Source organism: Xenopus tropicalis, chromosome 8 (assembly GCF_000004195.4).
Source record: "Xenopus tropicalis strain Nigerian chromosome 8, UCB_Xtro_10.0, whole genome shotgun sequence".
NCBI lineage: Eukaryota > Metazoa > Chordata > Amphibia > Anura > Pipidae > Xenopus > Xenopus tropicalis.
The window spans coordinates 86,587,180-86,605,926 of record NC_030684.2 but is presented as its reverse complement, the minus strand read 5'-3'; the positions used below and the strand labels follow the sequence as shown (position 1 = coordinate 86,605,926).

The 18,747-nt window shown below is 43.9% G+C and overlaps 1 protein-coding gene across 1 annotated transcript in view; it reads right to left on the bottom strand.

Annotated features, from left to right (window-relative positions):
- kcnk13 (potassium channel, two pore domain subfamily K, member 13) overlaps window positions 1-13,391 on the bottom strand; it is a 50,977-nt gene extending 37,586 nt beyond the window's left edge. The window contains exon 1 of the mRNA XM_002933200.5: window positions 12,273-13,391. Within this exon, the coding sequence (XP_002933246.1) occupies window positions 12,273-12,609 (337 nt within the window). The 5' untranslated portion in view covers window positions 12,610-13,391. The remainder of the gene's footprint in view (window positions 1-12,272) is intronic.
- Between the last annotated feature and the right edge of the window lie 5,356 nt (window positions 13,392-18,747).

The window sequence follows — 18,747 nt, the reverse complement described above, 5'->3', positions numbered from 1 at the left end:
GATTTTCTGAAATGTCATAAAAACCGATAACTTTAGGAAAGCTTTGCGGCTTGGTACTTTGGTGTAGAAAGGACTCTTTACCCTTGTTGGATTTGTCAGAATGTGTACTTTCCAAAAATATATGGTTTTGTGGGGGTCACTGTATGGTTAGGGGAAGTTTTGGCACATAATACACTGACAGGGGGCTCTGTGTGCAAAAGCTGAGCTGGCAGGCGAGAAATCCTTATGCGCTATTTTCATTTTGGGTTCAGTACATACCGCAGACTTTGGTATATCTATGCATATTGGGCATCAAACTGTTCAGTAGACCTCTGGTGTTCCTTTTTGGGGTGATTTGTCTTTATCTGATCTTTATCAAGAAATTGTGAGAGATAAATGCGGCAAATTGCAACATTTTTATGCGATTTTCGAAATGTCATATAAATCTGCAAACTTAGGAAAGCTTTACAGCTTGGTACTTTGTAGCAATAAGAAATATTTACCCATTATAGATTCGGGGGGATGTGTATTTTCCAAAAATATATGGCTTTCTGGGGTGAATGTACTTTTTTTGTAGCATTATCCCACATAAAGGATGTAAATGTGTTGATTTTGCAGGAGCTGAAATGATAGATCATATGGGGGTATGTTCCCATTGGGGCCCCTACATGCCACATACTTAGGTAAACCTATACATATTGGGCATCAAACTGTTCAGTGGACCCCTGGCGTTCAAATTTAGGGTGTTTTATCTTGGTACCTAACACTATGTGGGAGATAAGATGCTGCAAAGTGGAAGCTTTGAGGGGATTTTTGGAAATGTCATCAAAATTGCTAACTTTAGAAAAGCTGTGCGGCTTGGTACTTTGGAGTAGAAAGACATGGGTACCCATTTTAGATTCGGGGGAATGTGTACTTTCCAAAAATATATGACTTTCTGGGGTGAGCGTACTTTTTTGTAGCTTTATCCCACATATAATGATGTAAATGTGTTGATTTTGCAGGAGCTGAAATGACAGAAATGACAGTATATATGGGGGTATGTTCACATTGGGGCCCCTACATGCCACATACTTAGGTAAACCTATACATATTGGGCATCAAACTGTTCAGTGGACCCCTGGCGTTCAAATTCAGGGTGTTTTATCTTGGTACCTAATGCTATGTGGGAGATAAGATGCTTCAAAATGGAAGCTTTGAGGGGATTTTTGGAAATGTCATCAAAATTGCTAACTTTAGAAAAGCTGTGCGGCTTGGTACTTTGGAGTAGAAAGACATGGGTACCCATTTTAGATTCGGGGGAATGTGTACTTTCCAAAAATATATGACTTTCTGGGGTGAGCGTACTTTTTTGTAGCTTTATCCCACATATAATGATGTAAATGTGTTGATTTTGCAGAAGCTGAAATGACAGAAATGACAGTTCATATGGGGTATGTTCACATTGGGGCCCCTACATGCCACATACTTAGGTAAACCTATACATATTGGGCATCAAACTGTTCAGTGGACCCCAGGCATTCATATTTAGGGTGTTTTATTTGGTTACTTTATGACCTGTAGGAGATAAGATACTATAGACTGGAAGCTTTGAAGCGATTTTTAAAAAAAATCACAAATTTTGATAAAAACCAATAACTTTAGGAAAGCATTGCGACTTGATAGTTTGGAGTAGACAGACAGTTGTGCCTATTCTGTATTCCCCAGAATCTGTTCTTTCCAAAAATGTTCAATTTTCTGGGATAAACCTTCTGTTAGTGGAATTTTGGCCTTGAAATCCAAAGTATGCAGTTTTTTTGGAGCAGTGCTTTGGGAATTTGGTAGTGTACTGCTGGGAGTTTTTGACCTATACAAGTGAGAAATCTCCATAAAACTATATATATTTGGTATTGGCACGTTCAGGAGACATGGGACTTTCCAAATCAGTTGTATATTCGTGCATAAAATAATTTTTGTTTCTAGTATGTGTGATTATATTATGGAAAATTTGATTTTTTTTGCATTTTTAGACATTTAGAAGCCTATATCTTGTTACAGAATTGGAATTACACAAAAATTTTACCATATTTTGAAAGCTTAGGTTGTTCTGAAAAAAACGATATATTGTTTTCCTTGGTAAACTAAAAGTCCCCCCGAGGAAAGGCCCCTAAAGTGAAACAGTGCAAAATGTTCAAAAACTGTCTGGCAATACAAGTTCCGCTTTGACCAAAATGGCTGGCAGTAAAAGGGTTAAGCTAAAAATGTTTTGTTTGTTTGTCTTTAAATGTTAATTTTACTGGCCAGTAATTCATTAATTCAGTAATTTATTATTTGTGTGAATAGCTATGTGTATAATCTGTATATATATGTGGTATATATGTGTGAAAAGTACAAACTGTGCAACAGTATTAGCTTTGGGTAACAAACTGAGGCCTACTTTGTTTGGAACATGTGCCTCAGCTGTGCTGGAAGTATGTTTTAAATGGTGCTGAAACTACTGCTTATAGAAAGCTAGGTTTACCATAAGTGTATATAAAAGGGTGTGCATAAAACTACTTTGTTTCTATACAGAACATTACAATTGCATGTATAAAGTAAAGTTGAATAAAGCACTTACCTGGAGCTCTCAGAGAAGCCACTTCCTAAAGGGGTGGGCTGCCTCTCTGAATGAATATTTATAGAGTAGATGCTGACCACCAGGGGCAGCATAGAGCAGTTTGGAGGCTATAAAAGCTGCAGACTGGTTTCTTTTGGGAGTCTGTGTTAAGCCTTTGTAAGAGGTAGTTATAGAGCTCCAGGAGTGTGCTTGCAGGGTTACTGTTGACCCCCTGCTGGTACAAGTTGGCATTGCACCATTGAAAAAGCACAATTTCCACTCAAGATCTGTCTGGCTACTGAACCTGCACGCGCCCAGTGACAACTGGCAAAAGTAAGCTTTATTAAACTTGCTTGCTTTGCGGAACATGCAAAGCTGAAAACCCTCAATGTTGTTTAATTCTGTTTAAAGGAGAAGGAAAGGCTAAGTCACTTGGGGGTGCCAAAATGTTAGGAACCCCCAAGTGACTTTAATCGCTTACCTTGTACCCCGGGCTGGTGCCCCTGTTAGGAGAAAACTGCACCAGCCCGGGGTACCTGCGAGCGAGCGCTTCCTGCTTCGTTTTGCCGGGACCCCACAACCGGCGCGTGCGCAGTAGAGTGAGAAGCCGAAAAGGTAGGCGATTTAAGTCACTTAGGGGTGCCTAACATTTTGGCACCCCCCAAGTGACTTTTCCTTTCCTTCTCCTTTAAAGGGATTCTGCCACAATTTTTTGGGAGTACTTTTTATTTCTAAATTACATTATTTACATTGCAAATACTTCACTCTACCATTTAAGATGTTATTCTTGATCCAACAAATGCATTTTTAGCTGTAATATTGGGTGTGTAGGCAGCAATCTCAGGCTATTGTCCCATATCTGAGCTTTCAACTGGAGCCAGCGCTACACAACAGCACTGCTAAACTCCTGTTTACCAATAGCAATGAAAACCATTTCTGACTTCTCCAGCCTTCAGGGACAGTTTTTCCAGTGTATTTTAACTGGCAGAAAAATGTCTTAAGCCACCCTAAATTATTGGGGGGGCAGTATAGGCAGTTTTGCCGGTTTACCCACTCGCTAAAATTCAGTACCTGCAGTGCTATTAACCATGGAGGCACTATCAGTTCAGGCACCATAAAACCTTTAGCAGAGGTGTCAGAGAGCTGCTATCTTGTTACCTGCCCATTGTTCTGATGAGCAGCTGTTGTGGGGGTGGGGTGGGGGGGGGGGAGAGGGGCATGAGATCACTCCAACTTTCAATGCAGCAGTAATGTGTGACTAAAGTTTAATAGCGCACAAGTCACATAGCTGTGGGCACCTGGGAGTGAGTAAATGGATAGCCCCATGTGGGCTTTTAGTTCTGTAACTATTCTCACAAATCATAACACATACTGGATATCAGTTCAGGTCAAAAGGTAAAATTTCAGCTGCTACTGAATTAAAGAACTTGAGCCCCACCGATTTGGCAAGGATTATCTAATACAGTCCTGTCCAACTTCTGCGGTGCCGAGGGCCGGAATTTCTCTATCATACATGGTGGAGGGCGGCTAATGGAAGCCAGTTTTGACCACTCTCCTTTTAAACCACGCCTACTTCAAACCACATCCATTTGATCACAATGGTGGTAGCACAGCAAAATCCCAAATGCATGGTCCTCATTGCGGGGATATAAACAGTCATTCATTTGTGAAAGAATTATATTATGTCATATTAAGACATACCCTTAAATCCATATGCCTCCTCCTCCCCTGTGTATAGCACAGTAACCCCCAGCACATAATTACACACCTTAGGGACCATTTATTGGTTATTTCCGACTGCTAATAAACTCGCAGAACAAACCCCTGCCAGGTTCACCTCCCACAAGCAGCATAAGGCAGAGTATGGCACACACAGGCAGTACTCTGCCTGCCCTATGCTGCCTGTGTGTGCCATACTCTACCTGCCCTACCCTGCCTGTGTGTGCCATATTCTGCCTGCCCTATGCTGCTAGTGTGTGCCATACTTTGCCTGTCCTATGCTGCCCTTAGCTGTGTGTGTGCCATGCTCTACCTGCCCTACCCTGCCTGTGTGTGCCATATTCTGCCTGCCCTATGCTGCTAGTGTGTGCCATACTTTGCCTATCCTATGCTGCCTGTGTGTGCCATACTCTGCCTGTCCTATGCACCATACTCTGCCTGCCCTACCCTGTCTGTGTGTGCCATACCCTCCCTGCCCTATGCTGCCTGTGTGTGCCATACTCTGCCTGCTCTACCTGTGTGTGCCATACACACAGGCAGCATAGGCCAGGCAGTACATACAATGTCTGAGGTGTGAAGAGGTGAACAATGTGAGTGATTACAGCCTGAGCCTGAGGTCTGAACACTGCAGGGGGTGAACAATGAAGGGATTAAAAGGTGTGAACAATAAAGGGGATTACATTTTTAAACAATACAGGGGGGGTTTACAGCAATGTGAGCAATGCTCAGTACTGATACCATTTAAAGCTAACACAAGAGTAAGCCATCAAAGCAGCTGGACAGGTGGGGGGCCACACAGAGGGGGGTCGCCAGTTGGACAGCACTGATCTAATAGAATGCCCCACAGCCCATGTGTCCCTATGTAGATCACATGGTTCACACACAAGATAGATAAGCATATTTACCTATTATCACTGACCTAGGTTTGCTCACTACACTACACCTCAAAAGCAAAAACCTACTACCCAGTAGAACAGTGTTTTTCAACCTTTTTTGGGCAAAGGCACACTTGTTTCATGAGAAAAATCACGAGGCACACCACCATTAGAAAATGTTAAAAAATTTAATTCTGTGCCCAGCAGCAGTGCCCCCTAGTACATTGGTGCCCAGCAGCAGTGCCCCCCTAGTACATTGGTGCCAAGAGCAGTGCCCCCCTAGTACATTGGTGCCCAGCAGCAGTGCCCCCCTAGTACATTGGTGCCAAGAGCAGTGCCCCCCTAGTACATTGGTGCCCAGCAGCAGTGCCCCGCTAGTACATTGGTGCCAAGAGCAGTGCCCCCCTAGTACATTGGTGCCCAGCAGCAGTGCCCCCCAGTACATTGGTGCCAAGAGCCAGCCCCCCTAGTACATTGGTGCCCAGCAGCAGTGCCCCCCAGTACATTGGTGCCAAGAGCCAGCCCCCCTAGTACATTGGTGCCCAGCAGCAGTGCCCCCATAAGTCAGTGTGCCCCGTGGCCCCCCCTTATACATTGGTGCCCAGCAGCATTTTACTTCTGCTCTTCGGCGGCTTCTCCGGTGGCTTCAGCAGCATCTTCGTATCCCTCAGGCGCGCCGCCTCTGCACTTCTGCCTACACGCGACCGCACACAGGCCCTTTTATAACGTTGCGCCCCGTGCGTACTGACGTCACCCGTACACACGGGGCGCAACCAATGACAGGGCCCGGATTTTATTATTATCGCCGGGCCCCCTTTGAAAGTAAAAATTGCGGCCCTGCCTACGGCACACCAGGCAACATCTCGCGGCACACTAGTGTGCCGCGGAACAGCGGTTGAAAAACGCTGCAGTAGAACATGCATATATATGTTTAAATCATCCTTTTGCTTTTAATAACGTAGACCTTTATTAATCTTGTTCTCTGATCTAATTTCTCTACATTGTTCTCTGAGAAACATTCTTTTGTCATTCCTTCCTTAACCCCCAATGCCTTCTCTTTTCACTGAGCTTAACCCCTACTGTGTAATAGCATTTTGTATTTCTGTAAGTCACGCCCAACAAATGTTGCATAATTGCCCCTTATTCTGTTGTATAAAGGTGCATTCTTGTGCCCATACATAGGATTAACAAGCTCAGTGACACATACCCAACAACACTATGAGAGGTTTAATGTACCCACTTATTCTGATATCTTTCCACATCTTTCAAAATCTCCTTTGGTTTTCCTCTTTCACACGCCCACATATATAGTACAGTTACACAGCTTGTATCATGCTGTCAGCTGCTTGCATGTGCATTGAAACTGTCACTGTTTGCATAAACGTTAACTCTAATTTTGCCATACTTTATAAAATGTGACTTGCTCTTTTTGTAAAATATTTTGTAATGCCAGATGCACAGTGGAAACAGAGAAATGCACTTTTCTCAGCACTGTATCTCTTTATTAAAAGACACAGAATTTAGAAGTGCTACATCCACCAAGCCCTTCACTGCTCAGATGCTCTAACAATAGCCCAACCAGTCATTTATAGTTTATGTAAGCAACTAATAATTATAGTTACCAGGACAAGGACAAGGGATTTAGTTGCTATTGAAATCTTTAAATTGCCGGAAGGACACGTGCTGACAGCTGCCATTTTCCAAATGATAATGAATCAAAGAATCTTGGTTTCAATACAGCAGCAGACAAATGCTGAAAACTCAAGTACTATAATGTACAGAAGCTTAAATGGATAGTATACAAACTATACAATTTTATATGGGTAAGAAGTGTGGAAAAAAAACCCCAGGGGTGGCAAATTTGCATTACTGATATAGCTTCTTCTATTGCAGTAGTGTTAGTGACAATACACATGCGTTACCATGGACATCAATGGGTAGGTATCAAAATGTTCCAAATAAGCACCACATAAACAGAACCTCTAACAGAAACTGCAATTATAAGAGGAAAATGTATTTATTTAGATTACAAATAAAGCCCTTATATTACAAACTCTCCATCTGCAAGCCTGAGGCAAAGACTACATGCAGTTAAAGGTAGGACTTTTATGCAGATCTCATTATCTGTTATTAAACAAACTCTGCGGTGAGGTAGTAATGGTAACAGCAAAACAATAATTCCCTAATTCATTATAATGGCAAATATATAAAATATCAATTGTTTTTTGTAAAAAAAAATACGAAGAATACATTTTCAACACATCCTATTAATTGTGTTGAAGCTTAGCACTGGTGTTAAACTATATATTTCTTCCCCATAATTTTTTGAAGGTGCTACAATTAAATATTTAAGGGTTTATTTATCAGTGTTTGATTTTTCTTCTAAGCTCCATGTTGACTAGTAAGAAAGCTTTTCTTCTTTTTGGGCATTTAACACTTTTTATTATGTTTTCTTTCCAGCTTTTTGTCTTAGAAACATTTTGGGAGCCGAAAGAGCCATTAAAAACAATGGGCACATCACATGGGTTTAAATTCATTTATATCTCACCATTTACTTGAAAATTCTCAAGAATTCTTCATGCTCAGGAAAACTGATGTGAGAATTGATACAAGAAATAAGAGAACAATGGATTTAGGAATTCTCACTGGTGAGATTAAATGAGAAAAAAAGAATGTTTCTGGTACATCAGGTACTGGGTTTCTTATAAATATGTCGCTGGTTTCAGACCAACTAAAACACTTTTGGTACAAAAAAAGGTCGATGAAGGCAGACAAGGAAGTGCGCAAGTGCACCCAGCTACTGGCAGATGCAGATTCCCACATTTTTAAAAGAGGTGCTGCATTATAATGGAATTATGCATTACCATGAATAAAGGCATTTCCCACCTTATGAAAATACTACTGATATGTTGTCAAAAGTCAGGAGAAAAAAAACACATTTTAAAATTTTCCTGCATTATTCATACTTATAGCATTTTCTTGTAAGTAAAAAGAAAAAATTATCTGTTAAGTGAGTTTCCTATATTATTATTATTTATATAGCTCTATTTTCCCCTGCAGCACTTTAAAGAGTAAGGAGAAACAAGCACAGGGAAATTTGCACACACAGAGCAACGGTCTAGAGAAACCAGACAAGATACAATAAGAGGCTTAAAGGAGAAGGAATGCTAAATTACTAGGGGGTGCCAAATGTTAGCCACCCCCACTGATTTTAATCACTTGCCTGATACACCGAGTTGGTGCTCCTGTTAGCAGAAACTTAACCCTGCCCGGGGTTCCTGCGAGCTCAGTTTTGGTGGTACATTTGGCAAATTTTGACCATAATGCCCAACCAGCTGGACATGTAAGGCCACTGAGGGGGTAAATTGTACCCTAGCAACCTGATAGCTAATTTTTAAAAAATGCAGACACACAAAAAATGTAAATATTAATGTCTATATTATACTAAAAGTACATTTAAGGTGAACTAACCCATTAAGAATGCATTGGGTTGCATTACATTCACTAAATTTTATTTCAACTGGCTTATGTGAAAACCTGGGTAAAGTTTCCTTTAGCAAAGTTAATTTTCATATCTACAGGTAGGTACCATAAAAATGTATCTAGTCTGTCACATAGTGTCACTCAGACATTCTGTTTTTCAAAAATACACTGTAACTCCCTTTGCTATATTATTTTAGATTAAACGTGACACAAAATATCAAACGATGTACATACATTCATTACAATAGTCATAACTGAGGCAGCGCAGGCCCGAATCAAGAAAGGAATGTGGGGTTTAAGCTGGGTTAAGGGGGGTGTCTGGCTATAGCTAGGTGTGGCCTATATTATACTACTTTTGAATACTGATTGTTAGGGGCAGATTCATCAAAGTGTGAATTAGAAGTCCACTACAGAAAAACTCACCCGCCTTAAAAACGCTTCTAAAAATCCCCTACTAACAGAAATGACTAGAAAGCAGGTATGCTTTTCTGTAGTGAGCTCTAAAATTACACTTTGGGACATTGTTTAAAATGTAAATAAAAAGGGAATGGGATCATTTGCAAATCATTTAAACCCTATATTTGATTGGAAATAGTACAAAGACAGACGGGGAGACGGAGAGATTAGTCGCAGGCGTCTAATCTCCCTGAAATGCTATCCCATCGGCTAGAATGTAAGTTGACGGTAGGATGGCATACGCGGTACGGCGATTTGCCGAAATCGACGAAGTTGCCTTAAGAGGAAACTTTGGAAATTTCGGCGCCGCGTATGCCATCCCACTGGTGATAAACATTCTAGCCAGTGGGATGGCATTTCGGGGAGATTCGTCGGCCGCGACAAGGGACTAATCTCCCTGTCTGCCACGGCCCTTATGCTCATTTTAAGTTTGATGCCAGCAGTATGTTTCAGTATAGTTGGGACAGGGCAAAGCAAGACTGCAAACGTTGTGTAATGCCTAAAAAAAACACCTGGTGGAATATCTTTCTTATTGGCAACGGGTCACTAACATGACTGGGTATAAAAAAAAAAGCATCCCAGAGAGGCAGGGTCTCTCAGAAGGAACGAAGGCTTGGGGTACAGCACTCTGCAAACCATGCAACAATTTAAGAATAATGTTGTCAACATAAACTTGCAAAGAATTTGGGGATTTCATCTCTTGTACAAGAGACAAGGTCGAAAGCAAGAAACACACCCCTGTCCCAACTTTTTTTAAATGTATTGTTGGCATCAAATTCAAAACAAGCATATTTTTTCAGAAAACAATAATATTTCTCAGTTTCATCATTTGATACTATTACAGTTTTTCCAATTAAATACAGGGTTTAGCTGATTTGCAAATCATTATATTCTGTTTTTATTTACATTTTACACACTGTCCTTACAAGGTTGTAGATGTAAAATTGCAGTGCCTGCTCTCATTGCCTCTCTCTTACATATTTTCATGAAAATTTGGATATGATATAAAGGATAGTTCAAAAGTGAAGTCAAGGAAACTGGAGGCTCGTGGATGAGTCACAAAGATTTATTTTACAGTGCAATAACCTCATGTAGCAGCCTTCCAGCAGCGCAGATACAAACTACGCCTACAAATCCGAGGATGATCACCTCCTTTGATGAATCTCCCAGTGGTGTAAAATGTGGCAGGAGGGAGGACACTGCTTTGTGGTGTTTAAGATAATGATTTTTTAAAAAGCTTTTATGCTTTGATGCGTTTTGCTGCAATGATTTTGCACCTATAAATGCTTTGCTTGAAATGTATGAGATTGTTAGATATAACAGGACCCGTTGCTTAGTACTCATTCATGAACATATATCCAAAATGATAATTGAGTATTTGAAATAGTTCATGTTTTCAATAAACTCATAATGCCATATCCCCAATTCACAAGCAATACACTTAGAACAGTCCTAATTTATATACATAAAAGCAATTTACCAAGCAATAACAAAAAAAAGCAGCAGAAAGAAATCATCCAGATAAAGAAAGTTCAAGCATGGATTGGATAATAAGTGTTGCTACAGTCTTGCAGTGTTGAGGTTAGGAGCAGCCTTACATACAGTACTCAGTTCTAGTTGCCTAGAAGATTTTATGCACAGAATAAAAATATACCAGAAGTTATAAAGCTAGAATGTTAGATTATAAATGTTAGGAATAGTCCTCATGAACTATTTATAGAATTATAGGTTCAATTTATTGCTTTTAGGTCATTGTATACATTTATGGAGGCTGGCCAGCCAGATAGATACAAAATTATAATGTATATATTACATATGTGGTTTTAGAATTAGATCTTTTTATCACTTGTACCTCTATCGAGTTGACAGTAGTAGTGTTGCCTTAGTAGGAGACGTGCTAAGGATCTTGAAAAAGGGAAGAGAAAAAGCAGGCTATGTTTCAATACCATTCTCCACAGGGATTCACTGAATAATTCTAGGTTGAATTATTTAACTATTCACAAAACAAACATGACCTTTATTATGTAACTAAAAGAAACACACAACATATATGGCCAGGAGAGAAACTTAGAGATCAAAAACCCACCATTTTTTTAACTTTCTAAAGTATGAGAAATACCCTGCCCTCTCTGCCCTGTGAAACACTGTAGATCCATTAGGCAAGAGTATCACTTGGCAACACTGATCAAATGTCCCAAGTGACACTGCATCTAATTCAGCAAAATAGGTGTAAAGTGCTTTAGTGTCGTAACCCATAGCAACCAACTATATGGCTGCTTTCATTCTCAGAATTGCAATAGACTGACAAAAGCGAATGTCTGGCTTTAAAATGACAGCACTTTCACTTCACTTATTTACATTCACTTGTGTAAATAAGTTTTATAATTTCCCTTGCAACTGCTCAGAATGAGATATCCTTTATTCTCCCTGTAACTCTCACTACCATCTTATACGCTACTCCTTTCTCCACCAACTCTAAGGCTTTTTATCACCTAAGCTGGCCACATATGATGCAAATGGCCATTTAACTTTAATCAGTTAAGCCATCACTGTGTTTGGTCCTTGCATGATCAGTCTAAATGAAATAATTGGAGCTGTTAACTTAAAACTGGAAACCTGTGAGCTAATTATCTCCATGGCATGAGAGACAGGTCATCAGCTGACTGGAAAATGCCAGGGGCTGTACTTCTCTACATTAGCAATGCAGACTAATGCTTCACCTGAGTTTTTTGAGAGAAGAAACACATTATGCTGAAGTGTGTGTAAGTTTGTGTGGAGAAACCATACAAATCCTACCTGCATGTCTCTCTTCCTATTACACCCTGTTACTGCATTACAGTGAGTCATTTTTAGTGCCCTAACATAATTCTTTTGATACTCAGTAGTAAATTTCCATTCTAGTAATTATTTATGTGAATGTTTCTTCTTTTTCTATAATTTACAGGTTACTATATGAATATAATACCAAAGTTGCTAATTTTTCTATATATACTACTTGTCCAACACAATCTGTTTTTTTTTCTTCTTCCACTGGTACCACACTTTTCCACAACAGCAGAAGCAAGCAAGCCCACTATCACACCAGTGATTACATATGTGAGTATATAATGTATAAAAGACTGCCATTTTGACTTTAGCAAACAGTATATATTAACACAAGCCTCTATGTAATCATTAAGACTTACCAATAGTTGAGACAACAGTTCCAACAAAGTAGAATGCTCCAGTAAAATCCCACCTTGGTCTTATACTGTCAACCCTAATCCCAGCAACATTTGCCTCCTCATAGTCCCGTAGAAAGTTTCGCAGATCACTTACGTTGAGATTGTACTTTTGACTAAAAGTGTCAAATTTTTGCTGCCATCTCTCCTTGGCTTCCTTCTCTTTAGGTTGTTCAATGGCAGAGAAGACAGCAGCGCCACACAGCAAATACAGAATGATCAGAATTGCCAGCAAAAGGAACCGACCATTGTCTTCATTTATGTGACCGAATCCACAGCAACAGCAACCTCGACAAGCCATTATCTGCCCCTTGGCAGCAAGAACCAGAACCCAGATTTTAACCCAAGGTCTCTACGTTTGATTCACATAAATTCATATATTAGGCACTCAGCATGAAAATTTGAGGGTGCACATAATGTGTGCAAATCCATAATACTTTAACCTTACTATGCTTTGGGGAATCAAAAAATGCTGACATTTCTATTATCCCTGGACAAACTAGATTTTTTTTAATTCAATGATTCTGTGTTGTTCCAAAAACTCTAGCACAATGAAAAAATATATAATTGGAACCAGACAGTCTAAAAAGGCAGATGAACTTTAGGGCAATTAATGTCCCCCTTTGCCTTTTGTTTACATGTATTTGGCTTGTGATTCCAAGAAGGGAGCTCATGATTTGGACATATACAGAGGAAATCACCCTAACTCCATGCTGAGGTGAGGAAGGTGGCTGAGGTGAGCCCTTGCACAGACTGGATCACAAAATAATCGCCAAGTGACAAACTCGCCTGTGATAGTTTCAGGCATCTGCTCGGGGTAATTCTAGTGGTTTCTTTCAAATGAACTGGAAAGGCATGACTGAAAGTCAAATAATCTCTTGGTGGGTCCGGCTGTGTCCAAAGCTGTGCCGTATCTTTAATAACAACATTGTCGTTCATCCCATAGTCACCAAAGAGACACAATATCCGTCCTCATACATAGAAAGCAGTCACTTGCAAGCCTACTGTAGGCAGCACGACAACTCACCATTGTCTGTTGTGCAGAAGAGATGAATAAATAACTAAGAGAATAGATGAAGGAATATATCCAGCCTCTTAGACAGCGCTGAAGTAATTCAGGAAAGCGCTGAGGGACTGTGGAGCTAGCCAGGGCATATTTCCCTCCAGTGCACGAGGAGTTAACTGCTCAGGTTACTGGGCGGGGAAAAGAATCACTGCTCATCCCCCCTCCCCTTTGCCTGCCAGCTCACACAGCAGCGTCTCACCTCCTCTGCAGCAGCACTGAGCATCATCTGCAGCAACTAGCTTTCTCTGCTGCATCTCTCCTCCCTGCTTCCTCCAGTTGAACTGCCTGGCCATCGCAATGAGCGAGGAACTCCTGGAGCAGGTGCGGTCCAAGATCGCTGCCGAAGGAGCCGTCTGGCTGCGCCAGCTACTTGGCTCATTCGGCACTCAAGAACAGGGGGGTCAAGCGGCGGGCAGTGCCGGTAGATGTCCGGCCCGCCGCTCCCGCCTTCCCTCCCGCTTGAGCCCCAGTCCCCCGCGCGCTACCCAGTGCACGTCCTCCGCCGCCTCCCAAACCCAGACTGCCGCGTCGGCGAGGCGGCGCGTGGAGGTCAGGACTGGGGCCCAGGCGAGGGCGCGCAACATTGCCACTGCCACCAATGCCCCTCACGTGCAAAAGCCCTCTGCCAGTACCAATAAGGCAAGGAGGGCTGCACATTGGCCCCCACTACCAGCTCCTGCCCCAAATAGCCCCACCAACTCAGTAGGGATGGCCCCCCACCCCATGGTACCTCCCAGCCCAGCCTCCCTATTTGGCACCACCAACCCCCATAGCAGCACTGGGCCTGCAGACGCCATGGGGCATAGCAACCTACCCATGGTAGATTTTGATAAGGGGGAGCTCTCACAGGAGGAGCTGGTGGAGACATTTTCCAACCCAGGCAGCTTGTCCCCAGACCACTTTTTCTCAACACAGCTACCCCCTTCCCCCCCCCCCCCACTTTCCCCACCCGAATCTACTATCTATGAGCCTCCTGCTCACTATGCATATAATGAACCCTTGGCCCAGAGGCACTCCATTTGCCCCCGGCAACTTGGGGGTGCACCCACATCAGCACCATTAGCGGGGTGTCAGCCAGCCTCCAACCTGCCACCACCCAAATCAGGAGCACGGTCGTTCGGAGGGCGGCCTCCACATGATCCACCTCACCAGGGGTACCCTGCCACTATGGCAGTCCCACCCCCGCTGGCACAACCTACCACCACAGCAGAGCCAGGCTACACGGCACATCTGGGCATAGCCCGAGATCTCATCCGGTAGCAGTACCTGCAACCCCCCTTCCAGCTAATCGCAATGTATCCATGCAGGACCGGAATCCAACGGGTGAGTTTTCATGCATCAGGGCATGGAGCCAACAGGCCCATGGCAGCGCAGAAATCTTGGCTGCTTTGCATACCATTATGGATAAGATAGGTCCCTCCAATTCAAACACAAATATCTCCTCTCCTTGTCCACTGAAGGATACTTACTTCTGTGGCGTATCCCCCCTGGGCTGTCACCTATCAGGGGAAACTAGAGAAAAAATTTGGCGGAATGAGTATAGTGACATTTGGTCCCTCATCTCACCCGAGCAGCCTACAGTGGACAAGGAAAGGAGATTTGATAGATCAGAGGACAAGAAGCCAAAGGTGGCCAAGACTTTTGGCAACTGGTTACAGGCATTTTCTGTCCTCGCCTGTGTTATAGGTCAAAAATATCCATCCAAATGTTCAGAGCTCTTTGTCTATTTGGATTCCATTTACGGGGCCTACAGGACACACGGGGGCGCCTCATGGTGGCGCTACGACGAGGAATTCAGATGCAGGCTGGCTCTAAAGCCAGAGTTGGGATGGGATATGAAAGCCACTGATGCATGGCTCAGAATCATGTTGACCCCTAAGCCGCCCTTTCAGTATAGTGCCGCTGTGCCCTCCAACACCGGGTCCCAAGGCGCAGTGGCAGCAAGACGCCCGAAGTCTGCTGGCTTTTTAATGAAGGGCACTGCAGATTTTTCGGGACATGCAAATTCAAGCATGAATGTAACTTCTGCAGTGGGGCCCATTCGGCCCTGCGATGCTTCAAGAAAACCAGAGTGCCACCTAAAACTCCAACAAGCGTTCGTGGCGAAGACGCCGGTGAACGTCCGAAAGATGTCACCATGGCTAGACCAGTACCACAGGAAGGGGGAAGCCGCGTTAATTAGGGATGGTTTTACATACGGCTTCTTTATCCCCTTCACACCAAACTCCCAACCAACTTTTGCGGAAAATCTGAAATCAGTCCCAGAAAATAGGGAGATAGTGGCAGCAAAACTGTGGAACGAGGTAGCACTGGGCCGCATGGCTGGCTCATTCCCATCCCTGCCCTTGCCAAATTTACGGGTTTCCCCTTTGGGTGTCGTTCCAAAAAAGGAGCCGGGAAAATTCCGGCTAATCCACCACCTCTCCCACCCAAAGGGCAAATCGGTGAATGACGGGATCAGCAAGGAAGCTGCGGCAGTTTCATATGTGTCCTTTGATTGGGCGGTATCCCTAGTGTGGCAGGCAGGGAAGGGTGCACTGCTAGCTAAGTCAGATATCGAGTCCGCCTTCCGCCTGCTTCATATCCACAGCGACTGCTACCATCTATTGGGTTGCCAGTTTGAGGGCAAGTTCTATTACAATATGTGCCTTCCCATGGGCTGCTCAATATCATGTCGCTACTTTGAGTGCTTTAGCACGTTCTTAGAATGGATAGTAAGGCACGAAACTGGGTATAATTCTGTCATCCACTACTTGGATGATTTCCTCTTCATAGGCCCACAAAAAACCAACGTGTGCCAACTGCTGCTGAGCACATTCCAATTCTTCATGGATAGATTTGGAGTGCCCTTGTCAAAGGAAAAAACGGAAGGTCCAATCATCGTTTTATCCTTTCTGGGCAACAAAATCGTCACGGTATCGCTAGTCTTCCGCCTCCCCGAAGACAAACTGCAAAAACTAAAATGCACAGTAGCTGAAATCACAGCAGCAAAAAAAATAACGCTCCGCAGCATGCAGTCCTTACTGGTTTTTGCTTGCAGCATTATGCCAATAACACAGGTCTTCTCGCGGAGGCTATCCCTATCCACGCGGGGCATTAAGCCACCCCATCACTTCATTAGGATAACGAAACAGTTACGGGAAGATCTGAAGGTCTGGCAAACCTTTTTAGAACAATACAACGGGCACACTTGCCTCATGGACACAGAAGTGTCTAACGAGGAAATGAGTTTGTTTACGGATGCCGCCGGCTCCACGGGTTTCGGAGCCATCCTTGCCCAGAGCTGGTGCGCAGAGCAATGGCCCGATAACTGGGCTTCGGTTGGGCTATGCAAAAACCTGACCCTACTGGAGTTGTTCCCCATAGTGGTAGCGGTGGAAATCTGGGGTCATAGAATATCAGGAAAAAAGATCTGTTTCTGGACAGACAATATGAGCGTGGTATTCACAGTAAACAGGTTAACTTCCGCTTCGCTGCCAGTGCTTGCTCTATTGCGACAGTTGGTTCTGCGCTGCCTTGAGTTCAATATATGGTTTCGCGCCCGGCATGTGCCGAGACGTGTAAATACTGCTGCTGATGCCCTCTCTCGTTTTCAGTGGTGGACCTTCAAAGAATTGGTGCCAACTGCGGAGCTGGAGGGAGCAGAATGCCCAGTATTCCTATGGCGTCTGGTGGAGGACAACTGCTGAACCTGGTTAGGTCCTCGGTAACCCCAGCAACGTGGCAGGCATATGGTAACGCATGGAGCGAGTGGTTACAGTTTGCTAAGGGCAGGAACGGCGGGGATAATCGCCAGCTATGCGACAGCACTATTGAATACCTACTAGCGTTGCGAGCCAGGGGCGGGTCAGCCGTTTCCACGCAAAGGCGCCTCACCGGCCTGGCCTTTTTCTTCAAGCTTTTAGGTTGACAGGACATCACTAAGCATTTTATAATTACACAGGCCCTCAAGGGCTGGAGGTGGGAAGGGAAGAAGGGAGACACGTGCAGGCCGGTGGATTTCCAGCTGCTACAGAGTTTGCTAGCCCCACTTCAGGCAATTTGCAAGTCTCCATATGAGACTGCGCTATTCCGGGCAGCGCTCAGCCTTGCCTTCTTCGGGCCCTTCGCATGAGCGAGCTCGTTCCCCCGAGCGCCAAAAAGCCGGGCGGTCTGAAGCAAGGTGACATGATAGTGAACAGAGATTTCATAAGGTTCCGGATAGGCAGGTCAAAAACCGATGTCCTGGGGAGGGGCTGCTGGGTGACCATCTCCGCTATTCAAGGCCATGCTTGCCCAGTACACTTGATTAGCACCTTTGCGGGGCTGCGGGGCTGCGGAGCATGGGCTCAAATTTCCTCGTCCACGAGGATGGCTCCCCTCTTACACGCGACCAGTTTAGCCGTCTGTTCAACAGATGCTTGGAGAACCTGGGTCTGGATATAAAGGAGTTTGGTACGCACTCCTTCAGGATTGGCACTGCGACTGAAGCGTGTTTGCAAGGCCTCAGCGAATCAGAAGTAAAATCAGTGGGAAGGTGGAAGTCAAACTGTTTCGCTGCATATATCCGTCCCTATCCGTTAATTAGTTCTCTCCCCCTCCAGGTTCCAGTGCGCCAGTAGTTCTTTTAGTTGGGCACTCCTACCTCCGTCGAGCAGAGAGGCGGGCGGATATTCATCTAGGCGGCAGAAACCTCGGTTTCCATGGGGTTGATATGGTTTGGGTTTGCGGTGGCTACAAGTCCTACCAGAAGTGTTCACCTTCAGTAGAGTGTATAACGGCCCCCTGGTACTGGTCATTCACGCAGGGGGCAATGACCTAGGCGTGGTTACGGTAGCTGAGCTCATAACACTAATCAAGTCGGATTTAGAACGCTGCGCTTCACTGTTTACTACCCCGATCATTTTATGGTCGGAAATTGTCCCCAGACAAGCATGGAGAGGGGCTAGGGACCCTAGCTGTGATCGATCGCACGCGCAGGCTCCTTAATATGAGGATATCCCACTTCGTCAGAAGTAAAAGATGGGTGGCATGGCGGCACAACCACCTTGAGGATGACACATATAGATTCATGACACAGGACGGAGTACACCTTAATGACATAGGTCACGATATTTTCTTGTCCGGTTTGCAAGACGGCATTGAGAGGGCCCTAGGGCCCTTGGTGGGTGGGCGTCGGAGTTCAAGTAGGGATACATGAACTCTTCCTGGTGGGGATAGTCCTTGGCCATTTAATTTCGGGTTGTTTGGTGGTTTCCACATGCCCACTGCATTCGCAGTGGCCGGCATTCGTTATAAGAACAAAAAAGTTTGTTGTGAAGTTGGGATAAGTTTGGAATACATGGCAAGGACTATTTCGGAAGTTGTGGCCGAACCCCACCCACAAAAAAGGAA